The 21931-nt window shown below is 43.3% G+C and overlaps 2 protein-coding genes and 1 pseudogene across 7 annotated transcripts; all 3 read right to left on the bottom strand.

Annotated features, from left to right (window-relative positions):
* Positions 1–1833: 1833 nt before the first annotated feature.
* Positions 1834–8702, bottom strand: LOC136477947 (uncharacterized). 5 transcript variants are annotated; one of them, XM_066476223.1, is made up of 9 exons: positions 7787–8702; positions 7167–7698; positions 7004–7069; positions 6822–6914; positions 6582–6698; positions 5020–6221; positions 3655–4929; positions 3182–3574; positions 1834–2911 (listed from the first exon to the last, which is right to left on the bottom strand). In XM_066476223.1, the coding sequence occupies exons 1-7, from the start codon at positions 7916–7918 to the stop codon at positions 4846–4848; spliced, it is 2226 nt and encodes a 741-aa protein (XP_066332320.1). In that variant the 5' UTR covers positions 7919–8702; the 3' UTR covers positions 1834–2911; positions 3182–3574; positions 3655–4845. The 5 variants fall into 5 exon arrangements, with proteins under 5 accessions (XP_066332320.1, XP_066332319.1, XP_066332322.1 ...); XM_066476222.1 differs by having other exon boundaries at positions 3182–4929; XM_066476225.1 differs by having other exon boundaries at positions 3182–4926.
* Positions 8703–8851: 149 nt separating this feature from the next.
* LOC136477945 (uncharacterized) lies at positions 8852–18651 on the bottom strand (annotated as a pseudogene).
* Positions 18652–19293: 642 nt separating this feature from the next.
* Positions 19294–21636, bottom strand: LOC136474622 (uncharacterized). Of its 2 annotated transcripts, none has more exons than XM_066472179.1 (6): positions 21421–21628; positions 21226–21316; positions 20706–20821; positions 20315–20374; positions 20168–20233; positions 19294–19558 (listed from the first exon to the last, which is right to left on the bottom strand). In XM_066472179.1, the coding sequence occupies exons 1-6, from the start codon at positions 21475–21477 to the stop codon at positions 19364–19366; spliced, it is 585 nt and encodes a 194-aa protein (XP_066328276.1). In that variant the 5' UTR covers positions 21478–21628; the 3' UTR covers positions 19294–19363. The 2 variants fall into 2 exon arrangements, with proteins under 2 accessions (XP_066328276.1, XP_066328277.1); XM_066472180.1 differs by lacking the exon at positions 19294–19558 and adding an exon at positions 19565–19822 and having other exon boundaries at positions 21421–21636.
* Between the last annotated feature and the right edge of the window lie 295 nt (positions 21637–21931).

The following is a 21931-nucleotide window of genomic DNA, read 5'->3' as shown; positions in this document are numbered from 1 at the left end:
GTCCGGTCAGTTTGACCGGAGCGTCCGGTCAGAGCGCGTTTTGCCCAGTGAAGGAGTATAACGGCTCTATTTGTTGGGGGCTCTATTTATAGCCCCATGGCCGGCTCAAGGGACAACTCTTGCACATTTTCAATGACATAGCAACCTTGTGAGCCTAGCCAAAGGACTCCCACTCATCTACATCATTGATTCATCATCATAGTGAGATTGGGAGTGATCCAAGTGCATTGCTTGAGTGATTGCATCTAGAGGCACTTAGTGATCGTGTTTCGCTGTGGATTTCGCTTGTTACTCTTGGTGGTTGCCGCCACCTAGACGGCTTGGAGCAGCGAGGATCGTCGAGCGGAGGAGGTGATTGTCTCCGGCTCCGATCGTGGTGATTGTGAGGGTTTTTTGACCTTGTCCCCGGCGGAGAGCCAAAAGGTACTTTAGTGAATTGCTCGTGGCTTGTGTGATCCTCATCTTGTGTTGGTTGTGCGGCACCCTATTGAGGGTTTGGCGTGTGAAGCCAATTAGCGCGTGAACCTCCAAGTGAGTGAATCGCCACAACGAGGACTAGCTTGCCGGCAAGCAAGTGAACCTCGGTAAAAAATCATTGTCTTCATCATTGATTCCGAGGTGATTGGTCTTCATTGTTATTCATCTTTGTGATTGATTGGTTTTTCATCTACATGGCGGTATAACTATCCTAACCACTCTCTTTACTTTACCGCAAACTAGTTGACAAGCTCTTTAGTGTAGCTAGTTGTGAGAGCTTGCTTGCTTGGTTGGTGTGGCTCTTTAGTTAGTCTTTGAGAGCACACTAACATAGGATATTGTCTTTGCTATTGTGTAAATAGACACTATCTAAAATAGAATTGTGGTAGGTGGCTTGCATTTTAAGTAGGCTAGTGCAACACTCGCTTCGCCTCATAATTGTCTAACCATTTGGTTAAGTGTTGTTGTAGAAATTTTTATTAGGCTATTCACCCCCCTCTAGCCATTAGGACCTTTCAGAGAGAAAACATGAGGAAGACCATGTCATTCATTCATTGATGCATTATTCTTAAGCCGTAAGCTGAAATAGCAATTTACACGCATACAACTCATCGAACATTGGACTGCATGATGAACTAGAGGAAAGTTTAAATGGAAACAATAACAGAAAATGGCATTTATGCTAACACGCAATGAAACGGATGTGCAAGGGCTATGTGACCATACCAATCCGGCTCTACTAAGGCATCCAAACTTGGGAGCAGGAACATCAGCCCTAACGAAGCAGATCTGGAACTTCAGCCCTAATGAGACAGTCGCCTACGTACCGGATCTAGCGCTGCCGGGGAAGAGGAAACAGGTAAAGGTGACGGATCCGGTGGCTACAACGGAACGTCACGAACATACGAAAAAGGAGGGGGAAGTAAGCCTCGTACCGGAGTGGTTGGAGGTGAGTCCGCAGCCGACGAACGGGCAGGATCTGTTCGGCACCACGGCGAGTACGACGCGGTGGATCTGGTAGGGCAAGACCGCACCGAGAGGGGGACGGGGACGGGACAAGGACGGCGGGCGGGCGGGCGGGGGGCGAATGCGGATCCGGCGAGAGGGGGACGGGGACGGGACGGCGAATCGGGAAAGCACAATGCGGGCGAGCAACGCAGCACGTTAGCGGCGGGAGCAACAAGTGGGAGTGGCGAACCCTAGAGCCGCGCGGGGGAATGCGAGAGGGGGACACTGACGAGGCGCGAGCTGATTACTTGTAGTTCAGCCGAACGGCTGGAGACGCTGGGCCGGAAGGCCCATTCAACCTTCAGCCGAAACCAGCCGCGATTTCTACCTGCCGAACGGAGCCTTTGTCACTTTGAGCCACCGCTGTTCCGAGGGCTGCAGTGGCTTGGCGTCGGTAAGGACGTGGCTCAACGTCGTGACGACAGTTACAGAGGTTCTGGAGCGAAAGCTTGGAATAACCATCTGCTGTAACGCCTGCGACATGGGCTGCAGGAACAAGTGTCATCCAGACATTCGTTTTCTTCAGTAGATGTGCAGGATTAACCCATCTGTGGCAGCAGACATTCGTTTTCTTCTTCAGTACTCAGTAGATGTGCAGGATTAACCCATCTGTGGCAGCGCTGCGAGGCTGCGACATGGGTTGCAGAAGTGTCAACCCAACATTCGTTTTCTTCAGTATGTCTTGTTATTGCCATTTGAGTTTATACTGTAATGCCCTATTTTTCTTTTGATTAAATTAAACACGTACCATTGATCTACGGTTCCTTGTGTCAAAAGAACTATTCTATGTCACCCTTTCTTTTGGACGATTTCTTCAGGATTCTATCGTACCTCTTCATTTCTTATTTTGATGATAATTTAAGAAGGAAGCCGTCAGTAGGAGCATTGGCTGATTACATCACAGCTAATTTCTTCTGATTCTTCTTTTTGAATATTCAGATGTATCCTCTACTAATCTTCACAAAATATATAATTCTGACAATATGATCGGGGTCAGCTGCGTTCTGCCGTGCTCATCAATCATAACGTTACAAGCAGCGTAACAAATGATTTAAGTTTTGCTAACCATGAGCATGAAGCAAACCAGCATCAATATCCATTTCAGAGTCAAATAGAATAACTTGGAGAGGAACTTTACAGATCAACTTCAGCACAAGTGGGATTTTCATATAATTCGAGCAAATCATCATTTTTGCCTAGAAAGTTTGAAGTGACTCAAGAGCTGATGTATAGCCCGATTGCACATAATAGATTGCATGCAAAAAAAAAAAAAGCCTCGGGACATAAGCTATTTCCAAAAATCTCCACAGATGAAAGCAGCAGCAGGATCACGGCAGAGCTCTACATGAAAGCACCTCGGCCTCCTCTCCTGGTAGTCGGTCTCTCAGAGCTTGTGTTTATCTTCTCGACCAACTCGTTCATTGTGCTGCAGATTATAAAGTTGAAATCAACACAAGTGAAATTTCCAACAAAGAGGGTATAGAGTTGAACAGTTAAGTCACGAGGAGAGTGTCGTTGTATTCCTGGAAACAATGAATCATCATAATTACTTATACAGGGTCAAATATGCAACATTGAGAAAATTGAGAAAACTACATATAATCGGTCATTACTGGCAACATAGCTGGTATAAGGAAATATCTTTACATATCAAAAGAGAGCACTTTGTCTAAGATGAGAAATGAAACTAACATACCATTAAGAAGCCATCTTGGAATTTCTGTGACTCCATAGCTGGTAGCCTTCTTACGAGGCTTGAGACTTGCCTAAGCAGCGAATTATCCACTGGAATGTCACCCGCAGTTGAAGAAAAGGCTTTGCAGTTAAGTTTCTCAAGCCAAAAGTCCAACAGGAACGTCAATAAGTTTGGGAAATTAAAGTTCTATAAAGGTTTAGGTGAATGGAAGCATGTTTTGGAGAACTAGCACAATATAGCATTATCTCAGTAACGAGAGAGAAAAAAAGCAATGTAGCACTTCATATATGTACGGACCTTTTTTTTTGCATGGCAACAGATACTGATGGATAACACGGACCCTGCTATTGAGCATCTTGACGGCACTGTGTATTCCTGTAAGATGAGCAGCCGCTGCACAAAAGCATCGCTTAGTACAGTTCCGCCCAGAAAATACCTTGGATAGTATGACTATTAATGTTGAGAAAGCTCACGGTGAAGACACCCCCGTTGGCATTGTCTTGAGAGAGGGCTTCAAAGTAGAATCCTTACACTGAGGTGCTGTTTGGTTCAAGTAGAGCCAACACAAACGTAAAGGGGATCATGTCACGCTGTGAATGGGAGTGGAACGGTTGTTTACGTGTTTTGTTTGGCACACCACGACTTCATCGAGTGGCTGACTGCCAATGGGATCGCATACCACTCGCTGGTGGGCGGTAATAACTTTATGAAGCGCTGTATCAGGTCACGCTGCGAATCGATTACATGCAGGACCAGCCACGTAATCAGATATCAGGGCCAGGGGGAACCTGTTTACGGGCAAAATCATACCAAACAGCACCTGAGTTGCTGCTGAGCCACCATCAGATGGTTTGAGAACATGGTCCACAGATATCCTCTCAGCTTCTACAGTCTTTCATCAAGCATACTAATGTTAAGAAAAAACCATATATAGATAGACAATGACAAGGGGGGAACCTTACCTCAATTTTATAATTTGATCTGACAAAGATGAGCTGAGGACTGACATGCAACTCTTGAAATTACAGAAAATAAAGAAGGAATTAACAGACAAATAGACATAAAAAAGTGAGTGTGTGACAAGAAAAGTTGATGAAACTCTGTGATCATACAAGTGAGAACAGTTCAGGGTCACCAGATAGAAAATAAATAAATAAGCATTTACATTTAATAGCATCATCAGTGAGCTTCATAAATTGATAGATATCCTTTCTTGCTCTGAACCCTGAATTTAAAGTGTAGACAAAAATTGAGGCACTCTCCTTCATATACATTATTAAGCAAAACATAGCATCATTCATCAGCATACCACTGGAGAAGCGACAGGAACTGCAAGTTTGTTGGCTGAAACCACGGTTTCACCCGATCATGATCTCCCGACAAACACGAAAACTTTTGGAAATGAACATAAGGTAGCCTAGTTATCACTTCACAACCAAAGCATTCCTCGATTCAATCCCGTTGTGGCAGATGCCATCCACACGAAAATTTTGTGACCTGTCTTCTGCTTGTTCTGTTCAGTGGTTGATGCAGGCGTTCTCATCCACCTCCTGGAGAGGAAGCCTCTTCCCTTCGGTGACCTCCAAAGCATTCCTCGATTCAATCCCGTTGTGGCAGATGCCATCCACACGAAAATTTTGTGACCTGTCTTCTGCTTGTTCTGTTCAGTGGTTGATGCAGGCGTTCTCATCCACCTCCTGGAGAGGAAGCCTCTTCCCTTCGGTGACCTCCTCCTGCTTCCCTTCCTGCTACAGATTAAAAAAAACAATGAGTAAAGAAAGAGCCACGAACGACAATGCTAAATGAGTGCACACGGTATGAGCCGATTAGTTTTATACCTTTGCAGCAATAAGACATTTCTTGTACGTGCTTTTAAGCTTCCTTAGGCTCATGCTATTATAATCCTGTGGCTGCTGCTTCTGCATCTCCTCTGATTCTCCCTCCTTGAAGGTGAACTCATCCAGGGACTTCACAATGTTGTCAACCTCTTTCAATGCTTTTTCAGTAGCTTTCAATGCTTTTTCAGTAGCATCAGCCTCCTCAGGACCCTCCTCCTGCTCTAAACTCATGGCAGAATCATCCAGAGACTTTGCAGTTTTGGTTGCAGATGCAACAGCAGCCTGGTTTTCCTCGAGCACTGGAGCAGCAATGTCACTCTCAGTTTCAGCATCACTGAATACCATGATATTGTCAAACTCTGGTGGTAGGTCGCCACTGAAATCATCATCTTCAGTAGAGGCATCTTCGTTGGCCTCTTCAGCTATCCCAGTTCCCTGCAACATTTGGACTGCACCAATGGTGTAACTCTCCTCATTGGTCCCATCAGTATCTTCATCGCTCTCATCAGTAGAGCCAATTTCATCGCTCTCATCGTTGGTCTCATCATCATCTGAAGCCCATTCCTCATCTTCGTCGAGATCTTCTTCTTCACTGGCCTCATCGTCTGTCAGTTCACCCTGCAGCATCTTAGCAGCAGCTCCTTCTCTCTCTGCAGTTAGGTCATCTTCGTCTTCTTCACTTGTTTCATTGTCTGCCAGCTCAGCCACCTCATCAGCAGCCCCTTGTTTCAATTCAGTGAGGTAATCTTCCTCATCTTCTTCACTGGTCTCACCAGCCTGTGGCATCTCATCAGCAGCACCTTCTTTGCCTTCAGTGAGTATGACTTCACCTTCCTCAATGGCCTCATCTTCTCCCGCAGCAGTCAGAATCTCCTCTGGGGTAGGATCAGTCTCAACAGTGTTAGCAAAACCATCTTCCTTGACGGCCTCCTCATTGACGGCCACTTCCTCATTGATAGCTACTTCCTTATCTTCAGTAGCCTCCTCCCTGATGACCACTTTCTTATCTTCAGTAACAACCTCCTCACTGATGGCCACTTCCTTATCTTCAGTAACAGGAATGATCTCATCAGTCATCTCCCTTGCAGGTGCGAATTCAGCCAGGTCCTCACAATCTTCAACCGAGGCATCCTGTTCCTTCTCAATGACTGTCAAAAGAGCAGATCTCTCAACACTTATAGGTTCCAGCTCTTTCACAATTCCTGACAGTGACGCATCAGAATCAGAATGCACGATTAGTAAAAAGGGTTCAACGAGCACATAGTTCAGAAACTCATCAAATAACGACTGAAAAAGCAACAATTAAGAACGTGTAGTACATATACATCAAAGAACTTATGGCCGGATTAAGCATGCAGACAAAGAACAAATGGGTTGATTTCAAAATGTCCTGGTTCAGAGCCTCAACAAGACAACAACTACAGATAAATCAAGAAACTAATGGTTGGTCTCGAGTATGCTAACGATCATATGGATAAATTTCAAGATGACATTGTCAGAATCTCAATAACTGCAGACAACAATTCAAGGTACAAACGACAGTATTTGGGAATGCCTCTCACCTTCGTGGGGCTTTGTGGACTGTTCCTCCATGACAACCACCACTTCCTCCACCATAGGATCATTGCAGCTCTGAACCAAAACAGCTGCAGACGCTGTGGCTGCATCAGAAGAATCAGCTGTGCATTCAAGAAGTAAGATCACTGACTGCTTAGGAACAATACCTAACAGTAAATTTCGAATTACAGAGCAAACAAGGAACATTGAAACTTTCAGGTTAACAGTGCAAAAATAAATTTCACCTTCCTCACCCTCCTCCAGTTCCTCCTCTTTGTTGTCTCCTTCCAAAAACTTGGCAATTTCCTCCTCGTCACATTTCACATCCGAGGCAACAACTACATGATAACAAAACCAGCATCAAACACTGTCCCCATAAAAATTGAACAGTAGAACCAAAGCAATCAGGGAAGTGAAATCCTCTAACCCTTTGGTTCCTCTTGCTGCCCCTTCTCCTCCTTTGGACCATCACATTTCACATCCGAGAAAGCAGCTACATTGATAACGAAATCAGCATAAAAAGGCTGTCCACAAACAATCGGACAGTAGAAGCAACAAGCAAGTCGATCTGGGAAATGAAATCCTCTCACCTTTCGGTTCGCCTTGCTGCACCTTCTCCTTCGATGCGGTCGCCACCACTTCGGCTTCCTGATCCAAAGCTATCGTCATCTTCGATGTCTTTTCCTCGGGTACATCTTCGGCGGGTCGGCCCGCCTCCACTGCCCCCGCGGCATAAAAAGGAGACGCCGTCCTCTGGCTCCTCCGGGTGGCTGGGGTCGGCGCCACCTCGCCCGTCTTACGAGCGGCGGTCCTCCTCGCTGTTGCGCGCGTACTGCACGCCGGCACCGGAGTAGGAAGCGGCGCGGGCGTGGCCCGAGTGCCGCGGCGGGTGCTGCGCAGCGCCACGCCGGGAGTCTTCACGATCTCCTTCATCTCGTCCGCTCCTCCTTCAACCTCCATCCGGATGGCCTCTGGTGATTTCACCGATACGCGGCGGCCGCGGGGGAGCGGGCTACCGTGCTGCTGCTCCTCGACGGCCACCATCTTCGCCGCCGACTTCATCGCCGACCTTCCTGGCGTCGGGTGACAGAGAGTCGTGCCGATCTCGTCGATCCCGTCGACCTGATCGACAATCAAACCCCCCACATCAACTACCATTTCCAAACCTAACAGGCCTCGTGAACGTACGCGAATGGAATCGAGAACTCACCGAATCTAGGCGCTGGAGCGCCTCGGCCATGGCGGCGTTTGTCATGTTGGCGCGGACGCCGTTGCGCTTGCACAGCGCCTGGAGCTCCCGTCGCGAGAGGGTGTGGAAATCCATGGCCGTCGCCGCCTCCATCTCCCCCCTCGTCTGCTTACCTTCTCCTGATGCGATGCGGTGGATTTGTGGATGGGATGCGAATAAGAGCAGAGATGGGATGAGGAGGGGGTAGGCGGCGGAGGGATTAGTATATAGGAATGGATCCGACCGTTGCAGGGGGCTCGTCTAGGGTTTTCCCCTCTCGTTTGAATGTTTGAAAGTTTGAACGCTGCTCAGCTCGGGTCATGGAGGCGGCTTTGCGGAGCTGTTCGATGGCGTTTAGTGGAGGCATGTATTGTCACTGCAGGTGGGGTCCGGAGGTGATTAACGAGTATGCACGCCGTCCACAGCTCCTCCTCCGTTGATTAGCTTCGGTGTGCGAGCGTCGCAGCATGTGGGGCCTGGGGGTGATTAACGAGTACGAACAGTCGAAATCCGGAAGGAGTTTAATTGAGGACGCGTGACAGGGTGTTTTCAAGCTTTCCTCTTGTAATTGCGATTCGTATCGTTTCGATATCTGTTGCTTGGTTTGGAAAATGGTAATCACGTTTAGGTGCGAACAGGTAATCAGCTTCTATACTATTGATCCGTTTAACTTGACGAAGATAGGTGTGAACAAGAAATCAGTCAAAATATTGATCGTTTCGATATTTGTGTTCCTCCGTTTAACTTGACTGGCGAAGATAGGTGTGAACAATAAATCGGTCAAAATATTGATCGTTTCTTTGTGTTTTCATACTTTTTCGTGTAAAATCAGCGCACCCATACCATTAACCAGCAACGTAGAGTTATTTAACTTGTTGACAGTCATCTCCCAAAAACTTAGTGCTAGTTGCAAATGTTTGCCATAATCCTCCATGAATTTTCTTGAAAGCTTGGCTTGCCAAATTATGGGACATCGACACCTTTTTTAGGCAATACTGTATGAGATATCTTACTTTGGACATATGCTAAAAAAAATAGAAAGAAAGAAAGAAGAAGCTTGCAGCACGAGTGCACTTCATAACTTCACGCATCTCGCCCTTACGAACAAACACGTTGAAGATCAAAAGTCCTACTGAAATGTGGATCCCTAACTAAACATTACTACAGCTTTACTTACGGAAATTTACATTACCACTGTAACTATGGACAAGGAGAAGCACAGCTGGACAGACAGCTTATACTTGCAGTTGCTTATGTACACAGTAAACTCTTGTATGACACAACACTTACTGCACCTAATCCTTCTTTCTTCGATTCATTTCGACAAATGGACTGTACAATTGAGATTTGGGTTCCTGTTGCATTGCCAAGATCTGGCAAGAACTGAGGAACCAATATGATCAATAACCCTGAGAAAGGTGTACTGGAAACTGGTACTTGCATCTATACCCTCACTTCAACTATATCCCCATCCTTGAGCTCTGTTTGGGGCAGCACTACTTGGCCATTAACCCAAAGCAGCTTCCCTACAACGCCCATTCTTCTAGCAGCGTCAGCAGCTGTGCTACCAGTGCTCATTCTCATAATCTTGCCATTAGGCCAGAATATTATGGCCACCTCACGCAGGATTGGTTTTGTGCGGGTGTTTACACCGAGACTTTTCTCTGCCAAAGATGCGCCACGGCGAACTTGCTCCTCCCATTGAAGCATGGTTCTGAGCAAATGCACCTACGGGAGCACATTGTGGAAACAATGAGGATTCATGTTATTTTCTTCCTTCGGAATACCTCACAATTCCACGAGAAAGAAGAGAGGTAACAGAAAAGAGGATGTAGACACTGAATTGTGCAAGAACAACAGCTACAAAATGATTGTAAACAATCTTTCCTTTCTCATAGATAGATGTAGTATGCTAACCTTATTGTTGATGGGATCACTTAATGGAGTAGAACTTGGAGGTTCAGATGATTTATCAGCATAACTTGATTCAGATGGTAGACTGCAAGTTTCTTTGCCCTCAAATATGGCAGACACAACCATCCAATACTCTTCCTCTTCCTCTTCCGTCAAATCAATTATTTGAAGAAATGTAGGTAAAAGTCTCCCAAATTGGTCTTGCTGAAACAAGACATCATAGACGAACAAAATATAATCAAACCCATGACATAAATCACATAATAGGAGTTTAGGACACCAGCAGTAACTTGTATCTCTAAAATTTTCAGTTTGTGCAATGATTCCAAATGTGCATGCAAGATCAGTCTTGCATTCTCAGATAATCTAAAACAGAACAAAAGGCTGAGAAGAAGAAACACAAAGTGATAAAGAGCTAATAATGTTTCAGCTGTACAGACCTTATGAAATATTCCATCCTGGCATAGTGTGTACCTCTCCAGATTTGTTGACCAGTCACCATGTCCAGGTGCACACCACCACTTTTCAGAAACCTGAAATAAGAGTCAGTATTACCGTTTAGACTGAAAGTAAGTGATTTATCACAATAACCCCATTAAGAGTAAAATTGCTATCACATTGACCTTTTTATGAAGCCTAGCATAGGCTTCCCAACGCTTCAACTGAAAAGATGACCTTAGCTCAGCTACAGCTTCAGAAGCTTCAAGACTAAAACTTACAGCAACAATCAATTCCTTTCCTCCTTTATCTATACTGCAAATTGATTTAAACATATATCAGCTGAAATATTGATCTTCCAGAACAAATAACAGTTTCTATTTCTGAATGAAGCTATACCTGACTATGACAGCTGCTAGTAAGTCACAACCTTCAATTCTTAGCACTGGATGCCCCACTTTCATAGAACTGTACTTTGATGGGATATCATCCTGTATAGAACTTTCATCTTCTGAAGAACTAGATGAATATGATGTACTTTGGCTTATTCTCTTACTCATGCTACTTCTGTACTCAACTTTTCTCTCCTTATACAGCCAATGAGCAGCAAGTCCATGTTCTGCATACTCATGCATTCGCTGTGAAGAGACCTCCATCAGCATCAACATGAACAATCAGAATTTATTCAAATAAGGGCAGAAAATTATGTACCTGGGTTCTAATCTGGACCTCCAGTGGTGAGCTATCAGATGCCTGAACTGCTGTGTGGAGTGACTATAAAGGGAAAAACGACAGCAAATTAATAAGCAAAGAAGGGAAAGCAGACTATGAACTCAGCAGTCTACTATTTCCTCTCACAAATACAAGTCCATCTAAGTCAAACGTTTGTAACCTTGACTACCAATATCTATAAAAATATATTATCCTAAATTAAAGTAATTATATTTGAAAGTATTTTTCGTGTTTAATGCTAACCTTGTGTTGCCAATCTATATATAATTTTAGGTATTGATCATCAAAATTCAAGATTGACTTAGGAGTTAGGACAAACATAGATGGACTTATATTTAAAATTGGAGGAAGTAATTTATAAGAAAATCAATTCAACTCTAGCCAGTTCATGATAGAACTGGTATATAAAACTAGCTATTCAAAACTCAGAATTCTAACTTTTTGAAAATTTCATCCTGACTAGAATGTAATACTGTGCTAGTGGCTACTGGCTGCAGAGGGTACTGCCTAACAATGGATGTTATGTTTAGATGATTCTTACTCGGTAACCGCTACCCTTAGGATTGATAATGTAGTCATCAAACTCCCCATCAATTGGAGTCCATAGCCTGCAGGTGGAGCAGACAATTTACAAAGTTTGGAAGTGAATAAGTAAACAAAGTTTTAAACTGAAATAAGTGTTGTGTAGTGAATTGTGGACTAAAAAAATCAAACATAAACACAGATCTCAAATTAGCCACAACGAACATTCAAAATACAAACATGGTAAGACCTACTTCATATGTAATATAACGTAAGTTCACCCAGGTACAATGTCTTAAAGTAACGGTTCTTTCTTTTTTATCGAGCAGCACATTAGTATCTGTAGTCTTATTGATATGAGTAATTCCAGCAATAGACCCTTATGTCACCTGTGTACTATATCAAGGATGCTGTAACAACTCCGGACAGCAGGTCCATGCATGGCACCATTTTTGTCTCCGACAATCACCCTCAATGCACGAGCATCATACACTTGCCTAAGTCCTTTATCCTTTCTTTTCATCTGTGGAGACAGAATGTGTTAACACTAAAAATGAATGCTGCACAAAAGAAGAAAAAGAATAATAATTTGGTTAGACTAAAAGATCCAGCATAATGTCATATCCAGCACATTAGGGTCCAAGGAGCAGCACCAAACCTCCCTAGAGCCGGTGCATAAATGTTCACGTGCAGTCCCGTTCCAGTACTTTTCATTCCAGGCCCAAAGTGGCTTAGTTCTGTTAGAAATAGATTAGGGGCATATTTGGATGACGACCTGGCTGGCAGCTGCCTGCCAGGCAACGTATCCTGCCCACAGACATAGCAATTCGAACGTCTAGTGGTCTTGCCTGGCTCCTGAGCTGCCTGGCAAGCAGCATCAAAACATGCTGTATATTGGTTTGAGTTGTTATCTATTTCCAGAGATCAGGAGTCCCTACCCCTTTTTTAGCCCGGCCCTTGTTGTGCGGCCGTCAGGCATCGGCATGGTCACGCTGCTTGGGTTTAGGGCCATTTAAAGTAAATCCATGACACACAACTTCTTAAATTTAAGTTCATGATGGATGAGACATGTGCTTACAAACAACACACATATTTTGCAATATATAAGTAGTAGTACCTTGCAGTAGATACTGTACAAGCTCTTGAGTCTACTCGACAAAGTCACTTCCATCCCAGGTATGTACCTGAACAGGAAATTACATACTACAAGTATTAAAACCACCACAATGTTAGTAGTCTTCACAACTAACACGACGAGTCAGCTAGGGGTTCCCTTCTTCATGGAAATTATCATTTTAATGAGTTTGTCGATTTGGACAGCAAGAAATGGTTTCATCTTCAATGGTGTTGCTCCCTCAATAATAACCTGCAAGCTGCTCTTTAGGAACAACTTTGCGATGCTTATGCATAGAGCAAAGAAGTACTGGATGCTGTAACAACTCCGGACAGCAGGTCCATGCATGGCACCATTTTTGTCTCCGACAATCACCCTCAATGCACGAGCATCATACACTTGCCTAAGTCCTTTATCTTTTCTTTTCATCTGTGGAGACAGAATGTGTTAAGACTAAAAATGAATGCTGCACAAAAGAAAAAAATAATTTGGTTAGACTAAAAAATCCAGCATAATGTCATATCCAGCCCATTAGGGTCCAAGGAGCAGCACCAAACCTCCCTAGACCCTAGGGCCGGTGCATAAATGTTTACGTGCAGTCCTGTTCCAGTACTTTTCATTCCAGGCCCAAAGTGGCTTAGTTCTGTTAGAAACAGATTAGATTGGTTTGAGTTGTTATCTATTTCCAGAGATCAGGAGTCCCTACCCCCTTTTTAGCCCTGCCCTTGTTGTGCGGCCGTCAGGCATCGGTACGATCACGCTGCTTGGGTTTAGGGCCATTTAAAGTATCAAGTATGTCCATAAATTTAAGTTCATGATGGATGAGACATGTACTTACAAACAACACATATATTTTGCAGTATATAAGTAGTAGTACCTTGCAGTAGATACTGTACAAGCTCTTGAGTCTACTCGACAAAGTCACTTCCATCCCAGGTATGTACCTGAACAAGAAATTACATAATACAAGTATTAAAACCACCACAATGTTAGTAGTCTTCACAACTAACATGACGAGTCAGCTAGGGGTTAGAGCAAAGAAGTACTTCTCTGAGCAAAGAAGTACTTCTCTGAGTCTCTCTAATTGAACAATGACTACAAGCCCTTTTGTGACCATATTTTATTTTATTTGTCTCTTTTACATTTCTTAAACTCTGCTTTTGTACTTTACTATCTTTTTAATCTATTTTTAATATATATAAGCAGTAGGGGGCAACTCCTGTTGATTCCTGAAAAAAACCAATTAACACGACAAGGGACAGATTTAAGCATTCTGGACATTAGAAAGAAAAGCTTACGATGTTGATATGAGTAATTCTCGCTCAAGTTCTTCCTCACAAGATGCTAAAGATGCTAATGCAACAGCAGCATCGTCAACTATCTTAGGATTTGGTATAGATTCTCCAGAATTACTATTGAGATTGCTAAGGAAGTATGAACGCCTCTTCCGATCCAAAAAGATGTCAAATGGCAAAACTGCCTGCAATAGGTCCTGCACGTAGAAAAGCAATTTATATATTAAGATATTGGATGTCACATACGGTCAACCTACCTGGCAACAAATGTAAAAAATGATGCATTGATTTCTATTCAAATCTATGTTCATATGAGGTAATGGCTGTCATATGGAAGAAAAATGAGAAGAACAAATATGCCATAAGGAAGTACAAATGAGAATGCTGAAAAATGTCAATGTTGATCAAGTGGGAGCAAAAGAGTGTGCAAGAATCACATTTGCAGTTTTACAATGTACTCACCTTCATATTTGGTTTTTCTTGGTTGCACAAACTAAACAAATCATTGATGGACGTCATATGCCCATCTTTCATTGAGGCAAGCAATTCGTTTCGAAATGATGATCTTCTCATATTTTTAGATTTTCCAGTACGACTCCACATTAAAGTAAGTTCAGATCGTATTTTCTTGAAGATTTGAGGCTGCACAGACACAGAGGTATTTAATAATAAAACTACACAGATAGATACAGAAAAAATAGATTCCAAAAGCAAGTTGATTTAAAATAAAGGGTAAATGCCAAATCGTTGCAGCTACAAAACTGAGAGTATAGGACCCAAGCAAAGATGTGAAAATGTAGATGATCATCAGGGTCATATATTAGGGTGTGCAACATGTGCGACTGTTCAGGGCCTCCAAAAAATTAGGGCCCCCCAGATGTACATCAACTACTAATTAACAAGGTTTAATAGTTATTAGAAAAAAATATTAGTTGCACACGCTAGAGCATGAAAGGCTCAAACCCCACTAACTAAGGCTCAGGCACCCACCAGCCTCCACTTTCAGGCATGCGTTTGGATCCTTGGATATTGGATCAACGGTGACTACATGTACGCGAGTAGGAGTCAGGTGAGGCGATGTTTTATTTATTTTTCTTTGCTTTTCGCTTCTGCTTGTCCCACCGTGGACCACGCTAGGGCCGCCAGTGCCGTCACCAAGATGCTGATTACCTGCGCTGTGCCGCCAGCCGCCAATGCCAACACCAATGGTTCCATCAATGGCAACTAGGCAAGGTAGGCATACATCTCCTCGTCCAGCCATCCCCAATTGGCCAGTTGTCGCAAATGAATTGTGTATTATTGTATAGCAAACTAGTGACTAGCAATTTTTGTATGTTTGTGTTCTGCTATATTTTCAAATTTTAGGGCCCATATTTCTTCGCATCGGGGCCTCCAATTTCTAGGTACGGCCCTAAAGATCATCATAGGTTTGTGTGCTTTACATGAATTTACCCATTTGTTAGTAAAAAAGATTTCGGACAAGGAAATTATTTCTTTTGAAAAAATTCAAAGCATCTAGATGCCAGTTAAACCGTGGAAGTTCTATGGTATAAAGTAAACATTTCACAGTTAACTAATATGTGAATAAAATTAATACCTGAAGGACAGCAAAGCATAAATCTTCCAGCTCAGCTTTCAAAGCCCAGACTCCCAATCGAGAAGCAAGTGAGCACCAGACAGCCAATGTCTCTTGAGCAACAGCTTCAGCTTTAGGTACAGGAAGAGCATAACTGCAATAAAGTTTTCCACAAGGATCAAAATTTATGGAATCCAACAGCTATTTGAAAGCATAGTGAAGTCAAGAGTAGGAGCATTGAAATCATTTGAACTGTCTTATGATACTGATATGCTGAAATGATTCAAGGGAACACAGTAAAACTTTTGCAATGGGTATGAAGCACAAGGTAGTCTGTAAACCTGATGCCTAGACTGGAGCCGATGGAAATGTTCATGGAGTATAGATTAATGAATAATGAATTTTCTGCATCAATTCCTTTGCATAAATAGCAGCAGATAAAATGAAAATGTTGAGGAGAGGCAGATAATACAAAAACAGGAATCCAATTATCAAAATTCACCCTTCCTTCTTTTCTTGAAACCTAATGTGTTTATCTAATATAGATCCCTACTCCATTTTAATGTTCATTCTCCGTGACCATCCCAGTGCTTTGAGTATGTCTTGCCATTTTCTGAAGAAAATATTAGAAACTCACGACAGAACATAACATGGAAAGGGAACATGATGAACAAAGAGAATATAAATAAGAACTGAATCCCTAAAATACTTCAGATCACAAAGGTGATTTTACATTTAGGAAACAAGTAATAAGCAGGACATGCTAAATAGTGATGAAAGGCCTAGAGTGGCATACATTGTCCGCATATTGTGCAAGCGATCTGCCAGCTTGATGAGCACCACACGAGGATCATCAACCATCCCCAATAACATAACACGTAGATTATTTGCCTGACTGACAACAAGAGGATAATCAAACCAGGGCTTTCAAAAAGCAGTTTTATATACTTTTCTGGCATCTCACAGCAGTTTTGTCAGAAGCATGCTGATATATTGTTTGAACTCATGCATTAACAAGCAAAATCATGCAAAAAGACTGATGATTGACAGTCTACATAAGAAGAGCACTGAAATTGTTCAATATAGTCTCATCACCATGTAATAAAGGCTAGTGGAAGGGAACATACTTCTTCTGAAGTAAGAGTGCTCCCACCGGTATTTTTTTGTCGATGCCTGCGAAGTAGCTGCAGCAGCACAGAAAATAGTAATGAACAACAGCAATAGTTCCTGAGGGAAGTAAACTGCTTCCTCCAATGTCATACAAAGAAACTTGGATTTAGTCTGAAATAGGTCTTGTTTTTATTGTAGGCGGTGTTTTCCTAAAAACACATATTAAAAGCTACTGAAAACTGTAGTTTGGATCCAATGAGTGTAGTGGGTCAGCAGATTGGGTTACATTGATTAGATGTCTGAGCAATCAAGGTGGGGTAAACAAGAAATAGGTACAGGAATTGATTGATTCTTTGGTTCAATATGTTGGTTGCTAAAATGACATTTATAAAGATTTCTGCGATGCAGTGCACTAATGAAGTTTTTGGACAGATCAATATTAGAAGAGCTAAGTTAAACAACAAGGAGTAAAGGAATTGTCATGTATGAGGTGCATAATGGATAGTTTAGCATGCTTCAACTATAACAGATAAATAAAAGAGATGAAAATTTGCATCGAGTCTCAATCCATATCAACAGGGTATACATCACCTGGTTTATGTAGCTTAATTTTGATACACCAGATACCAAACTAGCAACATCATCCCCAAACTGCTCTTCTATGCTCTTCAAGCTCTCTGATGTATCACAAACAACATCGTGAAGAATGCCAGCCACAACTGTGTTAACAGCCTATAAGGGAAGAAAGAAGAAAAACACTCATCAATTAAGCTTGTGAAGAAAAAAAAAATGAAGGATGTATTCTCGGAAGACAGAAGGAGAGGGAAATACTCTTTCTCCAGTTGATGGAACCAAGGCAGCTAAAATTTTTCCAGTATGTATGCAGTGTGTAACATATGGATCTCCTGTTCTCCTAAATTGCCCAAGGTGGGCTGTACTAGCAAATTCTATTGCTTTCTGCACCTTTGGATCCTCAAATATCTGGTATCCTGTCACCTCCACTCCTTCAAATATAAGAGTATCTGCTAAGGCGCATAATACAAATATGAGATAGTAATCAGAATGAATACAAACATTGACGATCAGAATGAATACAAACATTGACGAGGTGAAGATCCTGTAGCATAAAATTGTTATCGGCTAATTGCATCAATAATTCTAACTAAGAAAGTTTCGCCCAAGAAACAAACCCTACAAAGTAGGGGCCAAAGTAGATTATTTCTTTACTAAGTCAAACTACAAAGCACAAAATACATCCAGTGAGATAGCATAAGCATCTGACATTCTCATATTGAACAAAATACCTTTCGATGAAATAAGACAACAATTGAAATCAGCTAAGAAGCAATGGCGTTATATGAGTCACTACTGGTCCACGCTAAAGCATAGTAGTATGTTCACTTTCATTCCAAAAGAACTGTGCGCACATGTCACTGAATCGCTTATGTCTGAACATAACTGCTCTGCTTACAGTGGCAACTGTTTCAACAAATGAACGCTTACTGAAACGTTCTTACATAGCTTAATGCTTAATTATGCAGCCGATACGGCCAAGTCACTATAAATCTACACAATTGCACGTCTGTTACCTGGCAACTGCTCGATGCGAGGCCAGAGGAAGTCGACCTTGGTTGAGAGGCACGCCCCCGATGCAATCGCCACGGCCGTGACGGCGACCTGCGCAGCGTCGACGCCACGGCGCCGTGCGCCGCGCCGCTTCCCCCCGCGCCCGCGGCGGCAGCCGCCGCGATCACCTCCCGGGCACCCACGAGCGCGGCCGAGGCCACCGCGAGCCGCGGCGCCACGTGGTCGACCAGCACGCACCCCACCGTCATCCGCGCCCGCGTCGTCGTGCCCCCGCGCGCGACGGTCGCCGCCGGGAGCAGCGCGAGGCGGCGGCCCAGCATCCCAGAGTCGGAGACTGCAGTGGACGCCGGCGATTGCGTCATGCGAGCGAGCCGGGGGTGGGGGGCCGGTCCCGCTTCTATCTCATCCTCGCGAGTCGCGACGAGGGTCACTCACACGGCACGGCGCGCGAGTGGCGACGAGGACTGGAGGGTGAGAGCACGGGAGGGGCCGTCGGTTTGTGTGGCTGCGGCAGGGAACTGGGTGGCGTTTGCTTGCTGCTTTGCTCCCGTGTCCTGCTGGCTGTTGCGGCGTTCGTCAGTGTCACCTGTCACGGTTCTTTCCTCTTCCTCTACCTGTCCTCCTAGCCTCACGGCTTGGTTTTCCAAGATATTTTTATCGTCATTTATTTTTATATTGGCTACACATATGATTGAAGATTCTTTTAATAAAAGGGAATGGTACAGATACAGCCTACGTTGGCTGTTCTCGGCCTGGATTATTCATAGAAATATTAGGCACTGCACCAAATAAAATACCCAATACACATCACATGTGTGTTCTGGAAGAGAACTAATGGCCTACGTTGGCCGTTCTCGATCTGACTATTCATACAAATATTAGGCACCGTATCATATAAAATTACCAATGCACACCACATGTATTTTAGAAGAGAACATTGGGTGAAGCAGCCCATTCAGCCATCATTTTAGGATGCCCGGCCTCTTCTTTCGTTTAATAAACTCAATCCTGATGAATGGCCATCAGATAGATATAATGACACCAATTTGTTGAGATAAATTGTTATCCAACTTCAATTCTCATATGTGACAGCCGGTTAGCTTTGTATGAACTCAGCAACGAAATTTACAAGGTCTATACCACAGGTTAGATCGCTGACAAGAAATCCCCAGGGATTAATACAAATACATGACACAAAAAATAAAAATAAAAATGCTCTTGATCCATTATTACTAGTATCAGCCTAAGGATCTTACAGGCAGACTTGCTTCTTAGAACAACGATATCCCTCCAGAAGGTAGGCGACATGAAGCTTGCAATTCCTTCAGTGTGCTTGCCAGCCAGTCCAACCCCTCATAAAGGCCATCACCTTTGAGCGCACAAGAGCCTTGGATGTGCCAGATGCGATTCTTCAAATCGTAGAGGCCAAGGCCCTCACACACCTCCACTGGTGTCATTGCCCCTTTCTAAAAACAAGGAAAATTACATCAGGGAGCAGCAGCTAGCATAGGTGTACTCACTAAGTGCAGAGGGTGCAGATGCACAAGAACATATCTGATCAAGACACAGACATATTGTTCACATATTGTCCTTAACAACAGACCAACAAATGAAGCGCAGCTTGCAGCCAGCAATGATATGTTTCATGGCAGAGTATACTTTTCTCTTGCAGCACTCACCATAAATTGGGGATGCCAGAGAAACGCAATCACATCTACACATAAATTAAACTAAACACTGGGAGTTAAATCAATGCAGTACAAGATAATCTGTTAAGGTCTGAGCGAACCATTCTTTAAGATAACAGAGCCTGATTGCAATGCAGTGAGATGCATTGATGTTCAAACTGAAATGAAGGTCTCTCTTGGTATATGAATTGATGTTCAAAAGGCTTGGCATCAATTTCAGCATAAAATAAATGTTCTGAAATTTACAATCATATCTGAAGACAAGTAAAGGAATTTTTTCACAGGCAGACAGATATAATATATCAAAGCAGCGTTTGCACGGTTGAGTAACTATTCATTTTCACGAATATTCGTGTTAAAAGAAGGGGTCAAGTGTGGTTGCCTCACCATATCTTGCTTATTGGCAAATACCAATATGACACTGTTAAGCATCAAAGGATCATTGATTATTGCCTACAACAGAATTGTTCAATATTAACTTGGTTGAAGAAATTGAATTCAGCTATAAGCAGCTCTGACTGACAATTTACATACCTGAAATTCAGCTTTGGCTTTTCCAATTCTCTCCCGATCTAACGAATCAACTACGTAGATCTGCAACTCCGAACATGCATAAAGAGTCACCATGTATAACTGGTCATAACCATAAACCCAACAAAACTCTGGAATTTAAAAATGGTATCTCGAGGAAGAAAAGCAGCAATGGATGTAGAATAATGTTTCACTGAAGGGAAATGATAACTGCCCTAAAGATTACCAGTGATGAGATTGACATTACAAAATAATTTCAGGAGTATCCCCACAAACTCAAGAAGTGAAGCATAAATAACCCAACCCGTTAAGCAGAACAATTACAAAGTAGAGAGTACAGATCAATATCATCATTTTATAAAGGTCTTAAAAGAATAAAAGGAATAAAACATACCAAGCCATCAGTATTGTTGAAGTAGTGCCTCCACAAGGGCCTCAACTTTTCTTGGCCACCAACATCCCAAACAGTAAACATCACATTCTTGTATTGAACTTTCTCGACGTTGAAACCTAGTAGTAGCATCAGAGAGATATCATCACACAAAAACTTGCAGGCAACGTGAAACATCGTTCTTTTTTAATTGTCCTCATAAAACCCTTATAAGAAAATATACTAGTTCATATGGAATTCACGTTTACCAGACGAATTGATTGGTTACTAATAGACTGCTATTATAGAACAGCAAGTGTTTCACTGGAGGAAATATACTACTACTAATCTAAGAGTGCTCAGCTAATCATTTGGGTACATCTGTAGTAGCAAATTCGGCAAATCGCAACCCCCATATAGAACGAGCATCAATTCTTTCACCCCACAGCAGAAACCTCCTTTGCCTTGGCAACACATCCGGAGCCCTGCTAATATTAATTAAACTAACAAAAAACTGAAGGAATTCCTGAAACAGATAACCTACCAATCGTGGGAACAGTCGACAAAACCTCCCCAATATGCAGCTTGTACAAGATGGTGGTTTTACCGGCGGCATCCAGACCAAGCATCACAACCTAACAAGCAAGCACAAAACCACAGTCAACAAAATGATACAGGCAGTTCGTTGAAAGTACAACCAAATAGCGAAAGAAAATCGCGGGCGAAAAGATCAGCAGACCCTCATCTCGCTGGTGCCGAAGAAGGCATTGAACAGCTTGCGGAACGCCTGCCCCATCGGCGCACCGAAATCAACCCCTCAACGCGCGAGCACCAAACTTCCAATCGAATTCTGGAACGTCGTCTTCTCCAAGTCGCCGGAGTTGATGAAAGCAGCCAAGCAGGTGGAGTTTTCGGTTCTCGGATTAGCCTCGCAGAACTAGTCGGGCAAAGCCTTGTGACGAAGCATAGAAGTTTCGCGAGAATTTTTTGCTGCCCGTGGGGTGAGAACACATCTGAGCCATTTGCGCGAACACGAACGGTTGGGATGCGACATCGCGTAGCGAGCACGCGCTTCTGCGATTCCGTCCCGTCAAACGATGCGTACGGCGGCGCTTCCGTCCCGTCAAACGATGTGTACGGCGGCGCTTACCGGGCCAGAAAAGATCGGCGCGTGATCCTAGTTTTTTTTTATCAAGTGATGTAGGCCTAGTTGATCTAAGGCCCCGCTACTAAGTCAGCTACTAAAGAGG

This window comes from Miscanthus floridulus, chromosome 8, assembly GCF_019320115.1.
Source record: "Miscanthus floridulus cultivar M001 chromosome 8, ASM1932011v1, whole genome shotgun sequence".
Classification (NCBI taxonomy): domain Eukaryota; kingdom Viridiplantae; phylum Streptophyta; class Magnoliopsida; order Poales; family Poaceae; genus Miscanthus; species Miscanthus floridulus.
This window is presented reverse-complemented; position numbering and strand designations above follow the sequence as displayed.